This window comes from Penicillium manginii (genome assembly GCF_028828005.1).
Source record: "Penicillium manginii strain IBT 31320 chromosome Unknown utg000002l:1.0-5564898.0:1.0-5567710.0, whole genome shotgun sequence".
Classification (NCBI taxonomy): Eukaryota; Fungi; Ascomycota; class Eurotiomycetes; order Eurotiales; family Aspergillaceae; genus Penicillium; species Penicillium manginii.
The window spans coordinates 2195568-2209141 of record NW_026643103.1 but is presented as its reverse complement, the minus strand read 5'-3'; the positions used below and the strand labels follow the sequence as shown (position 1 = coordinate 2209141).

General features: G+C 50.1%; 4 protein-coding genes across 4 annotated transcripts; 2 read left to right on the top strand and 2 right to left on the bottom strand.

The window, feature by feature from the left end:
- Positions 1-865: 865 nt before the first annotated feature.
- N7533_002088 (uncharacterized protein) lies at positions 866-5011 on the bottom strand (the record flags this gene model as incomplete). Its single annotated transcript, XM_057098738.1, has 5 exons — positions 866-2591; positions 2679-3981; positions 4042-4273; positions 4338-4696; positions 4759-5011. 5 exons carry the CDS (start codon positions 5009-5011, stop codon positions 866-868), a joined length of 3873 nt encoding a protein of 1290 aa, XP_056963874.1.
- A 460-nt stretch (positions 5012-5471) lies between these two features.
- Positions 5472-7670, top strand: N7533_002087 (DUF4246 domain-containing protein; the record flags this gene model as incomplete). The annotated part of the gene is made up of 3 exons (XM_057098737.1): positions 5472-5543; positions 5807-6994; positions 7059-7670. The coding sequence occupies 3 exons, from the start codon at positions 5472-5474 to the stop codon at positions 7668-7670; spliced, it is 1872 nt and encodes a 623-aa protein (XP_056963873.1).
- Positions 7671-7867: 197 nt separating this feature from the next.
- N7533_002086 (peroxisomal copper amine oxidase) lies at positions 7868-10047 on the bottom strand (the record flags this gene model as incomplete). The annotated part of the gene is made up of 3 exons (XM_057098736.1): positions 7868-8412; positions 8558-9862; positions 9933-10047. The coding sequence occupies 3 exons, from the start codon at positions 10045-10047 to the stop codon at positions 7868-7870; spliced, it is 1965 nt and encodes a 654-aa protein (XP_056963872.1).
- Positions 10048-11107: 1060 nt separating this feature from the next.
- On the top strand, positions 11108-12740 carry N7533_002085 (uncharacterized protein; the record flags this gene model as incomplete). Its single annotated transcript, XM_057098735.1, has 3 exons — positions 11108-11235; positions 11304-11672; positions 11729-12740. The coding sequence occupies 3 exons, from the start codon at positions 11108-11110 to the stop codon at positions 12738-12740; spliced, it is 1509 nt and encodes a 502-aa protein (XP_056963871.1).
- Between the last annotated feature and the right edge of the window lie 834 nt (positions 12741-13574).

The following is a 13574-nucleotide window of genomic DNA, read 5'->3' as shown; positions in this document are numbered from 1 at the left end:
ATTGCGAATATTTATCGCCGGTCTCTTTTCCATTCGGCCAGTAGCAAGTTGAATCCGAGTCTGCTTTGACTGTAGATATTGCGGCCCCAAGCCCAAGCAGTAGCAAAATTAAAGCTCGCATTGCGGCTTATGTTTAATTAGGTATTTACCCGTCAAGATCGGGGTTGTGATTAGCTTTTGGCTTCGGTTTTGGTTTTGGTTTTGGCCTTGACCTTGGTCTTTTTCAGGCGTCCCGCTCTGGGCGATCGACATTCAGACCCCTCTCTGCCAAGCGTGGAATTGTTCAGCTCATTCTTGGCAATGAGTTACCTGGTGAGTTTGCCCTGGGCAGAGTAGTCGAAGTACCGAGCGCGTACCTATGTACTTGCTTGCGTCATTAGACGAGTTTGGCTTACATGCCTTTGCGCCTCCTCAACGGTCGAAAACTGAGTTTCCGACTTGGCATTCCAGATGCTTGTAGAATCTTGGTTAGTTGCCAATGGCATTCGAGGAGCTCGGGACTCAAAAAGTGGTCTGCCTTTATCGTTTCTGATGTTCCGAACTAGACCGTGACGTATTGTACGACCCTGTCCCTGTCGACTGGAGGGAATCTCCCAAATACCTCGACCTCGTACCGCTTCGGGCTTTCCTGTATATAGATGCCCATGAACAAAGATGAGTCATGAAAAGTGGAAAGCATTTACAGTACCTACTATCATGGTCTTGACCGCGATTTCGAAGCCTCAAATTATGCGTGAACCCTATAGTTGGTTGTTCAGGTAAACGGAAATAAAAACTTCTCTTTCATTGCTCTCTGTCTGAATGTCTTCAATAAATTGAAAACGCCTGGTATCTGTCCCTCTCATAAGCAAAATGAGAATGAGCCCTATACATTCAACAGGCCCTTCTCAAGTCGCAACAGCTTTCTAACCGGTCGACTTTCTTCCCGACCAGACCGGTTCCTCACCAAATCCAAGACAACACCTTGGAAATTGGTCCCAAACTCCGCCCACTCGAATTCTGGATTCAGCGCGCTGACGAAAACACGCATCGCGGAAACAGGAATCATGATAACCTCGCACACTGCTTCGACAGAGAACTCTTGTTGCATTTTCAGGATGAAATCCGGGTTGAGAGACTTCTGGAACTGAGCGAATTGATCCCCGAGGTTCACGACTTCCTTTTCTGCGACCTTTTCCGTTGCCTCATCAATATCTTCTCCTTCTTGACCGCTCATAGCTGCTTCCCCGGTCAAGATTTCTTGAACAACACTCTCATCCAGTGGCTCAATATCTCCATACTGACCCTTCTTCCCAACACGCCACGGAACAAGATCGATCTCCGCATCTCCGGCAATCTGTCTCGCGATCCTCTGGTTTGTACTCGCAATTTCTTCCTTTTCATCTTCGTTGAAATCCGCCGCCAGTAGAGCCTGGTATGCGTTGATGTTGTGCACCTTGACCGAATCAGGCGCGACGCTCCAGAGTGTGGCAATTTCGCTTCGCTTCGTTAAAATATCCTGGCAGGATTTCTTGACTTGATCCCAGTCTTTCTGTTTGCATGCCTCGCGAACTTGACGCTTTAGTTCTGCAAATGCGCCGGAGCGCGTTGTGTATAGATTCATGGGGATGGTGTCGGATTCTGCATGTCTTGGCTTTCCTTCTGCTAGATTTTTCAAGTAGGTGATCATTCTTTTATAACTTTCGAATTCCCGTTCGAGGGTTTGAGGGATGTGTGCAAGTAGACGGGTTGCAACAGCGGCGATGTCGATTTCGGGATCTTTGTCGTTGGCGGCTGTGAGCATCCGCATGAAGACCGTTAATATTGTTCGGGAATGGGTGAGGTGGACGTTGCGAAGTTTGCGGAATCTCGTCATTTCCTCTGTGCGACTGGCTTTGATCTGTTCCAGATTCTCGTTCTTGGTCACGACGCGGATTAATACTTTGTCTAGGAGTTTCTCTAGGTTGTCATGGAATTGAGCAAGCGGCCACCCCGTGTATGGGTACAGGTTGACAACTGTCTCGTACCAGACCCAGTCGCCCCTTGTGGCGGGGACATCGTACTGAGGGTGCTGACCGAATAATTGCCAGACCATGCTGAGAGGACGGAGCCCGGAGCCGGCAATTGTCAGGAGATTGCCGAAAAGCCCACGCATGAGTCGGGTAACGGTGTCTTCGGCTTTACCGACTATTTCTGTGGGCTGAGAGGTGCGCATTGCTGCGAGCTTGGACATGGAAGCCATCAAGAGGGAGCTCATAAGGGTGCCTGTTTCCGGGGAGTTTTCATGAAGATTGTAGGCTCTTGATGCGACGGCTTGACTCAAGGTTCTTCTCATAATGATTCGCAGGGCGGCAATGTGTGGCTCGTTGCACTTTTCCATCCAGCGCACCTTGTAGGGGCTTTCGAGGTTGACGAATTCGTCCCAACACACCCATGCTAACATTGATCCTTGTCCTGATTTCTTGTTTAGTTGAGATAGAGCCAGGATAGGTTGCGATACTCCAGCTATGCTTTGAAGGGGGCCGTCGTGCTTTGATTGGGAGTGTTCGATGATTATTCCGGCGTCTAAGCCTTGCAGGTGGAGAATTCGAGAATCTAAAGCGCAGCATTGGCTAGGAAAATGGTTAGTTTCGTTCATCACTTGGGCAGGGGGAGCTTCTGGGGAGGGAACGGGGGTGCTTGAAAAGCTTGCCACGTACCTAGCATTGATTGTATTGTTCTTCAGGTTGCCCAGTAGCTCTTGGAATGTTGCCGTCTCGATATTCAGCAGCATAACGCCCATGTCCTCTGCATACGTCTCGAGATATTCGGAAAGAGTGTCAAAGGTCATGTACTTCGCAGCTTCGACATTATTCTGGATCGTCGTTTGGCGGACAAGTCGTTTCAAGTCGTGTGTTCGCTTGGAAGTCGTTTGGGACGATATCATATTAGCCAAGCAAGAAATGATCGGCTCGAGAGTATTTTGCACATCCTTTGTAATCTTTCTTAGCTCTCCGAGCAGCTTGCCCTTCATCAACACTGAGTTTCGATTTTCGGCATTGTATTCGGTTGTCAAAAAGCGAACATATTTCTCTTTCAAAGGAGAAGCTGCACTGCTGATCTTGGCGGATAGTGTAGTTATAAGAGACTTGGAAAGCTCTTGCAACTCTTTCTGGTTCAGAAGTACCTGGAGCTGTGGCACGGCAGCTAGGATATCTTGACCCAGGCTTTCGATCTGCTCGAGCGATATCTCTTCCAGTACCTTTTGCAGAGCCTGAGGCTGAACGGATTGGCCGGACGCGGGGAGAAGGATTGAATTTTCCTGGTCCAGTCGGACTATCCGCGCAACCCGGGGGTCGAGTATCGATTCCATTCCGACTGTGTGAAGTAGAGACGTCAACTCGGTGCCAAACTCCAGCCTCGATGTGTCAAGGTGCTCGCGGTTGGCAATGCCTCGGTAGAAGTAAAACTTCTCAGATATTTGAACTAAGACCAAAGATTGCGGTCCTGCAAGCGCCGTTACTGCATTTATGTTCGCCGAATCCAGCAACGAAACAACACTACCTGAATCCGTAGGCTCTGTTTCATGATTGAGCTGTACTATGAAGAGCGCGTTGATTCGGTACTGCGACGCGAGGTTGCGGGCGTTGTCTGTCATTTTGTCGTCAACAATCACCACGGCGCTTTTCAGCTGTTTGTAGTAATCTTGAAGGGAGCTGTCCTTGTCAAATGGAACGTTTGAAGGAACTGTTCCGGTGGCCAGTAGGACCGGACCTTGCAGCTCGGAGCCAAAAATGCATGGGAGGATGACACTGGAAGATTTGGCTTGTGCCAATGGCTCGTTGCTGGACGACTCAAATTCGAGACCCGTGCCGAATCGTATGATCTGGGCTTCTCTTTGGTCGATGAATGAGGGGATGATGGCCGAATGGGTAGTCAAAACTGCATTCCTGTGGTTGTCGATATTGTCCATGCATTTTGAAACCGTTGTTTGATCCGCCTCGGCCAAATCTTCTATCGGGTCTGTTTCTGTAAATTTCCTTCTTTTTGAAGTTCTGATAGGTTGATCCGTGTCAGACTCACATCGTTTTCTTGTCTCCTTTTCGGATATGGTAAAGTTGGCGCGCTGGATGGCTTCCGGGAAGGCAGGGCTATCCAATCTATTCCCAGAGCAGTGCATGTTTCGGTCGGTGGTTGCTGTTGGCAGTATCGAGCAGACCAACGAATCTCCATCCCGTTTGATTACCATTGGACAGCAGATCGTCGCATCCCCGATTGTTGCTGCATCCAGAGGAACTGGAATGATGTAAAGGATCTGTTGTTTAACGGTCAGCTGGCCAGTCGATCATAAGTACGTAGCACGCGGTCTCTGAACATACCTTATCCTCATGGTCTGCAACAAGCATTGCGGGGTACGTCCCCACGAAACGCGAGATATGAGTGTTCTGATAGCCAGATATGAAAAAGCATATTTCTTTCTCCGCAGGCAACTCCTTGTTGATCTGAGCATAGTGGAGGAGGTCGTTGTCTCTGATAATATCTCCGCTGTGGGTGATTCCGCTAAAGGTGTTCGTCGCATTATAGCAACACGCGTGGCATGATTCGTCTACGAAGCAAAAGTCCCAGTACGTTGGATATTTTTTAGACACTGCTAGAAGGGTAATCTGGCGGTCTGGGGCTATTGGGATCTTGAATGTCGTATCTGGTGCTTGCATGATCTGGAAGTCCTTGAAAATCTCTGTGTAACGGTTAGCATCGGGGTTTTTTCTCTCTCGGAAACTAATTGGGAGAAGAACGTACTCAGTTGATTGAACTTGGCCATTCGTGTCAAAAGAATCTCCCCCATTTCACCCAAGTCGACGGCATTGAAGAAGAAGTCCTCTTGGTACGACGAGGTGTCAATCTCAATGATTCCATTTTCCGACCGACAAAGAAGAATCTGTTCCGGACTGAAAGGGTGTGCTGAACCGACTGGTAGATTCTCCAGAATCTCAATCACCTTGGCCTTGGAGGTGACGAGTGGATTGAAGAAGGTTTTTCGTACTTTCTCCATTGTTGTTGATGAAGGTGATCAGCTTGTTACTTTCCAGTGACATCGGAAGTGTCGTTGGGTATGTGAGAGAATATTTGTACCAGTCAAGTCCGTGACGCATGCGTGACTGGATGACTGGATGAGTCACGAGCAGAGTAGCTAGTAGAGGCGGGGTCCGAATGAAGGTAAGTGAAGTATGACTGGGAAGTGGGTAACGAGGCTAAGATAAACGTGGGGCTGCGGCTGAAAGAGAAAGTAGACACCTGAGTTACGAGGCACTAAGGCACTAAGGCATAAGGTTCTTGGCAGGCACCCGCGCCAACTGAATCTCGTGAACCTCCCGAGGTCTGGACTCCTTGGCTTGCCCCTGGAAGGCTGATCACTGCGTGGCTAATCTGAGACACCTTGAGATAAAAGCCACCGCGATCGCAATATGCGAACTTTCAGTAAAATCGCAGCATCCGAGCTTCAATATTCAGCAATGGATCCTACCTATGAATGGTTTCAAACCCAAATGCCCGGGTTCAATGTACCCGTGGATGCTGCACCGGCTGTGAGTTTTATTCATAATTTCCTCGGATTAAATTCACCGGTGAATGCTAAATAATCCAGCCAAACATCAATAATATCCGCCGGCGGTGGTGCCGAATGGATTATGAAACTAGTATTGAGTTGGTTCTGATCGTCAGTCCAGGCCTGTAGATACCCGATGATGCTGATGTACTATTTCGTTTAGCGAGCTTTTAAGGAGAGGGATTACCTTCACCGACATAACTAAGGGCTTTTACAACGCGCTGGATCCGAATCATCTGAAAGATAAAAGACTTGAGTGCGTTGATCACGAAAATTAGCCTTTTCACACTCCTTTATATTAACATTCTATTCTTCCCTTCTACAAGCAAGCTTGTTGTCAAGAGAGAAATAATTATGATGCGAGTAATGAATACTATCACCGACAAGCCCGATTGGGAACGAAAGGTATTTGATGAGGTCATCACCAACAAATGGCGCGACGAAATCGCCCAAAGCGGGCAAGATGTTACTTCCAAGATGATGGACTGGATTATCAAAGAGCTGCAGTGGAAGACTTCTTTTCTCGAGAAAGATGGATACGTCGAAGTCTTTGAAAATGTAATCAAATCGGATACCGCCGTTGCCAAAGAGCTTCAAGATGCTCTGAAGGAGGCAGTGAAGCCTCTCGAAGATGTTCCCGAGGACCAGAAAGACTACCACCCCGGCTCCGAGGGAAAGGTCCTCGACCTTGTGCATCCATCCCTATTCCCGGTTGTCTACGGCAAGACACGAGTCCTCCCGGATAAGATTCTTGGTCTTGAAGATTGCCTTGATCATATCGGCGAAGGCGAAGTCATTCCTACTCCGCCGGACAGCGATTCTGAGGCCAGTTCTAGTGGCCGGCGCCACGGGAAAAAATCATTCGACCTACCGTTGCTGAGCAAGAAATTCCAGTGGATGCCATGTGATATCGACCTTTTGCAGGATGGGGTGTGTCAAGTTTTGTCGTACATCAATAACGCCCACCCGGTCAAGCACCGCGCGCTCTACCGAGCCGTTGAAAAGATCATATCACAAACCGTGCCCTTGTGGGAGGCGTCTCTTAGCGAAAAGAATCACCCTCAGAGAATCCCGTACCGTAAAGTCGAATGGGAAGAAGGCTATGGAAATGATGAATTTCTGGAATGGGATGAAGAGGAGTTAGAGTATGACCCAAATGAGGGCGAGGACGAAGGCGAATATATGAAGCGCTACGAAGAAACTATGAAGCGACATGAAGAATACCAGGCCACTCGCAAGGTCAAACTTCCTGAGCCCGGGGAGTTCAAAATCCCCGAGCCAGACTCGAAGAATCGTCGGGTCCAACCCATCAATTTCCGAACGGATTTTGCCGATCGCAGACTGCAGGTCATTGTCAAGTTGGCGAATATCGAATTGACGCCTGATAAACCAGAGTATGAGGGTGGAAGCTGGCATATCGAGGGCCAACTTGTGAGTCTATTCTATTCCTTTCCGCAGCTATATCCAAAGCTCTATCTAACCTTATATTTTGCAGAACGAGCGCATCGCCGCTTCGGCAATCTACTACTACGATAGCGAAAATATCACCACCAGCTCGCTCGCCTTCCGCCATCGCGGAATGAACAACATGGACAAGCTCAAGTACGAACAGGACAAACACCAATTCATGCAACAGGTGTATGGTTATTCCAGCGACTTGCAAAATAACTATCCCTGTCTGATAACGCAGGATCTCGGCAGCGTGGTCTCCAAGGAAGGTAGACTGATCACCTTCCCCAATACGCTTCAGCACTGCGTGTCTCCGTTTTCGCTGGAGGACCAGTCCAAGCCCGGCCATCGCAAGATTCTTGCTTTATTTCTGATTGATCCACATCGACGCGTTATTTCTTCTGCTAATGTGCCACCGCAACAAGAGGATTGGAAAGAGAGTAGGGAGTCCGAGACTTCTGCCGAGAGTCACAGCTCTGAACCACCTATTAAAAGGCAGAAAGTCGATGAAGCCGAAACTAAAACGGTCGATTGTCCGACCATGTCTTTGGGAGAAGCTAAGACGTACCGACTCGAGCTTATGGAAGAGCGTGGTCTCGCATCTGCGAAGCAGAACGAAAAGTTTCAAGAGGGTCATTTCAGTCTCTGTGAGCATTAAGTAGCAAATTTGGCGTCAATAAATTACAGACTAGTGCTGTATACCAGAGGAAAGATTTTGGAAATAAGGTTCAAATAAAAAAGAAATATTTCGTATCAACAGAAATTTACTTATAGCTATATACAGTGTATCATCGCAAGCTGAAACCCAAGAACAATTTTTCACATAACACCATTACCCAATGTCAATGCTAAGATTTACAGTCTGGACGAGCTTGCTGGGGCATTAGCCGCACAGCAGGAAGTCGCGAATGCATTCTTGGACATGGTGTCCACACAGATGGCACTAGGAGGCACCCAGAGACCGGGGTTCTTGATGGAGAAGTTAGAGGCACGCAGCATAACGCTGACAGGCTCCGCGGGCATAATGGGGAAGTCCTCTGTGCGGGGGAAGTGAGTGAGACCGAACTGAATGTAGCAGACGATATCGGTGTTCTCGATGTTCTCATTGCGCTTGGCCCAGTCCAGGATAGTGGAGTTGTGGGGGTGGTTCTCTTCACCGGTGGACTGGCAGACGTAGTCACCAGCAGGGAAGAGCTCGTAGTCCTTGTAGGGGGTGACCCAGAGGGGCTTGCGGGCGAAGGCAGCGCGGTTGTAGACGGTGCTGCCGGGCTTGGCGAGGAGAGGGGGGCAGTTGTTGTTGAGGATCTTATAGCCGATGGGCTTCTTGGCGATCTCGTTCATGCGGTTGGGGTTGACAATGTCCCAAGAGCGCTGGGTCTCGTAGCAGTAGTCGGCGGCGCCTTCGAGGGATGTGCGGAGGGGGGGTCTTCTTGCTGAGGAATGCGTTGCCGTAGGGGTTTTCGGGGGAGCCGACAGCGTGGTCGGAGGAGACGGCGTCGCTTTGTACAACGGAGTTGTTGACTCCGTCGATCTCGGGGTCTACACGGAGGGAGAAGATGTGCTGGTGGTTGTGGGCGGTGATATCGGCAGCGACTTGAGTACCGTAGGGGGCGGCGGTCTCGGTGGGGTGCATGCAGTAGGTGTTGAGCATACCAGTGAGCTTCATCTCGAGCTTGTAGGTACCGTCCAGGGTGAAGGTATGGTAGAAACCGTACTCATAGTTGGCGGCAGTGATGATTTGAGACACGATGAGCTTACGGTCACGGGCAGAGATGACGGTACCATCACGGTAGTCGGTGTGCTTGTACAGAAGACCGTTGTCCTCTTCGTGGATGCAAATGGCGTTCTTGATGACAGCGGCCTCGCCGTTTCCAGTGGACATAACACCATCCATATAGTGGATGGCACCCTTGCAATCACAACCCAGCTTGAGGGAGTTGGTCATGAGACCGGAACCGTACTCGCCGACATCGAAGGCGTGCTTCTTGTGATGAGGTTTCTCGGGGCAGCCGTAGGGGACAACCATCTCAACAACGGAGATACGGTTGAACAGGGTGCGCTCACGATCCTCGTACATGTCGTGGGAGCGGACATCGGAGATGACGATACCCTCGCGGTAGTTGAAGCCAATGTGCATCTTGAAGTTGGCCCAAGACAGCTCGTTACCGCGGACCTTGAAGGAGACACCCTCAGGCTGGGTGATATCGATGGGCTTGAGGCGGTCGTGGTTGTACTTGTCGCCAACAAAGTCGGGGAGGAAGTTGTGCTCCTCCAGCGGAGGAGCAGTGCGCTCGCCGTTGACGAGGCGCACATCAACACTCAGGACCTCTTCCTTCTCGGTATCGGCAACAACGCTGAAATCCAGAGGGTGAGCGTACTGGTTGTCGAACTCGGAGTTGCGGTAGTAGGCAAGACCCTGCTGGAGGCGGCGGTCGTAGCCCCATCGCTCGTCGATACCAATGGCCCAGGCGTCCAGGAAAACCTTAGACATATCAGTGATGCCAATCTCGTTACAGGCACGAATGACGCGAGCATCCTTGCGGGCAATGCGCTCCATAACATCGAGATCCTCCAGAGTGAGAGTGGGCATAGCATTTGTGATTTCCTTGTATTCTTCGACCTTGTGGGTCTTCAGGTTGACAACGACCTCAGCAACTTGCTCAGTCTCGCGGACAATGATAATAGCGAATCCGCGGCGATCCGGGGCGGGGATCTTGCCAGCCTTGAAGGCAGCATATTCGGCCTTGCGGGGCTCACGGAGGGTGATGCAGTTGAACTTGACGGTCTTAGGGTTGATGTAGTCACGGACAATCTTCGCGACCTCGGGGATTTCCTTAATGGAGAGTTGATCTGTGGGGTTCAATGTTAGTCCTGCTGAAAATAATCATGGAATATTTTTTTTTCTTATCTTATCACATACCGAGGGGGTGGGGAGTGCCCTGGGGAAGCATGGCAGCGGCAGCAACGCTGTCATAGTCTCCCCCCCGGAAGATGGTGTAACCCGGGATGGAAGTGGTATCAGGGGCAGAAGCCATGGTGTAGGTTATTGTATGAGAAGAACTTGAGAAGCTGGAGAACTATGAAGTTCGCCCATGGCGGACCCTTATATAGTCAGTGGCACTTTGAACCAGATCCATAGATATCCGCATGTACCTACCCGATTAGGTAGACCAGGAACATCTGGCTGGATCGCGCGTATCTCGCGACTCTTCCCGACGGTAGGCGAGTGGATCTGGCTCAGTTTGGCAAAAGACTGGAGAAGGTGAAGGTCATTTCTGCTGCATGTTTCTTCCATTCCTGTCAGGCAATATCTCTTGCGTAAACTGACATTTTGGCGGAAGTGGTGGCCAATTACCAGAGAGGATCCGTGTGTCATGCAGGGGCGACAGGCTACTTACGCCGATAGGGCAGGTTGACCCTATTGCATACTCTAGACCAATAGCTATAGACTAATTCCACTACATTATTGTCCGTGTGTTTATGTGTGTGTAACTGCCAAGGTGGTGCAGTCAAGCTTATCGTTTCGCGGGGAAACCACGTGACGGGCGGTTGCCACATGGCGGGCACGTGAATCCTTTAGTTAGAATAAGCACATTCTGAGATAGATCATGATATATTTGACTAGCTATAAGGTAAGGCAATATTTTAATACTGGTAATATCATGCAGCTTTCTTAACTCTCTACAACAAAAAACCCAGCTTCTACCATCCCATCTGGGGATCTAACTGAGTTTGTCATCCTGCAGGACCTCCTCGGTCTCCCGCTGTCTGGTTGGTTGCGTGGACCTCCCTCATTAGGTTTAGCCTCCCCGTACAGCCCCGTGCCCCGAGTCGGCATCGAATTTGATCGTCTGGAGATGCCGTGTGGGTCTTCTTCTCCAGACACTTGCAAGGCGGGGCCATTCGACCTTCTCCTTTGGGCATGTAGTGCCGAATCTCTTATCAATGTCGCCTATCGGTGATGTAGCTACAGCGTGGAGTTGAAGTGGGATTCAAGTGGATTTTAAGAACTGACCCCAGCTGTGTTAGATCGCCTGTTCTTTCCCCTCAAGTCAAATCTTTGGAAGATTCATCAAGCATCTTCTCAATCACACAATGGCTTCATTATCTGTGCAGTGTACGGCACCTAACGGTCGTGTCTGGACCCAGCCCACCGGTTTGTTCATCAACAATCAATGGGTGAAGTCGTCAACAGGCGAAAAGATTGCCAGCATCAACCCTGCGTATGTGAACTCGATATCCGTCTCGCATTCAAAAATCCCAACACTGCTAACTTTCTGCTTGCCTATAGGACTGCCGAAGAGATCACCTCTGTCTATGCGGCTTCCGAGAAGGATGTCGACACCGCCGTTAAGGCTGCACGCGCCGCACTCAACAACCCAACTTGGAGGGATCTCCCTGGTGTTGAGCGTGGTAAGTTGATGAACCGCCTGGCGCAGCTCATTGAGGACAACCGCGAGATCCTTGCGACAATCGAGACCTGCGACAACGGAAAGCCTTATACTGTTTCCCGCGACGATGACTTGACCGAGACTGCCGAGACTATCCGCTACTATAGCGGTTACGCCGACAAGATCTTTGGACAGGTCATTGGTACTACCCCAGACAAATTTGCCTACACCGTGCGCGAGCCAGTCGGTGTTTGCGGTCAAATCATCCCGTAAGCCTCTTCAACTCAGCGAGATTCCAATACCAGATAGAAGCTGACAGTCCCAGATGGAACTTCCCTCTCTCCATGGCGGCCTGGAAGCTTGGTCCCGCTCTTGCTTGCGGTAATACCGTCGTCCTGAAGCCTGCCGAGCAGACCCCTCTCTCAATCCTGTTCTTCGCCAATCTCCTCGTGGAAGCTGGTTTTCCTCCCGGCGTCGTGAATATTGTCAACGGCCACGGTGCCGTTGCAGGTGCGGCCCTTGCTTCGCATCTGGATGTGGATAAGATCGCATTTACTGGCAGCACCGCTACCGCCAAGCACATTATGAAGATGGCTAGTGTGAACCTGAAGAACATCACTCTTGAAACCGGTGGTAAGAGTCCTCTGGTCGTCTTCAATGATGCGGATCTCGAGCAGGCCGTCGAGTGGGCACACATCGGAATCATGTACAACCAAGGTCAAATCTGCACAGCGACATCGCGAATCCTCGTTCAGGATAAGATCTACGACAAATTCCTCGCAGCATTCAAGGCCCAGATCAAGAATGTCTCCAAGGTCGGCGATCCCTTCGATGAGTCGACTTTCCAAGGCCCCCAGGTGACCCAGGCCCAATACGAGCGCATTATGTCCTACGTTGACATCGGCAAGTCGGAGAAGGCTACTCTTGCAGTCGGCGGCAAGCCCTTCAAGGGTGTTGGTAATGGCAAGGGCTTCTTCTTCGAGCCAACTGTCTTCACGGACGTTGATCCCAAGATGCGCATCTACCAAGAGGAGGTCTTCGGTCCTTTCTGCGTCATTGCCCGCTTCAGCACTGAGGATGAGGCTGTTCAGATGGCCAATGACACTACATATGGCCTGGGCAGCGCCATCTTCACCACCAACCTCACTCGCGCTCACCGTGTTGCGAAGCAGATTCAGGCTGGTATGGTCTGGATCAACTCCAGCAATGATAGTGACTGGCGTATTCCGTTCGGTGGTGTTAAGCAGAGTGGTATTGGCCGCGAGCTCGGCGAGGCTGGCTTGGATGCCTACTCTTCCGTGAAGGCTATCCACGTCAATATGAAGTCGAAGCTCTAGATTGACTATATGTAAATTACTGGTATATCGTTTCAAATAAAAAAGACTCTTCTGGAAATTTTCTAATTTTGTCTTGTGTACCAATTTCTTCGCTGCCTAGTTTGTACTTGTTCAGGTATCAACACGACCCACTTAAAGGGAATTGATGGTGAGGGGGGTTGCGAATTTCTTCCCGACTTCTCAAGAAAAATGCAGGTGGATGCGGTGCGACAGACTCTTTACAAAAATCTTCCATCACATTTATCCATTCTCGGAAGCGCCACGAACAGTGGTCAATTTAGGCGCAGGGTAAATGGCAATGGATCCGGTGGCCTATCTATATCTTGATTGAGTATCATTTTGTACTGTGCGAGCTGGGCTTCACTCTCTCGTCACCGATTCTGAATCGCGTGGAGGAGGGGGCCAAGATTGATCTCCCCGGGCGATTTTGCAAATCACATGCCCCCAGTCGTTGTCCACGGCGGGAGCTAGGTCTTGATTGATGCCAAACGGCCCTGTCCTATGTGGTGGAGTGAACCACGGCCCAACAACGACCATAGATCGAATTGACCTGAATTCGCGGGATATGCGTATCATAGTCCTCACAGCTCAACCCCAATCCCTGGGGTTTATGAGCATATGCTCAATATGAGGTGCCAGTCCGTAGCGGTTAAGAAGATATGTCATCAGCCTGTAGCTAACTCAAGGTCGTCGAGGCAGAAGAGATGCCGATCGAATTTCAGCCAGCCAAGCCCTTTGAATTTAGTAGAGCTTCTTTCTATGGCCCAATGAGCTTCAAGGCACGCCTGACCAATCTTTTGTCGATTGATTTGTGGTGTAGCCCCATTCGTTGCC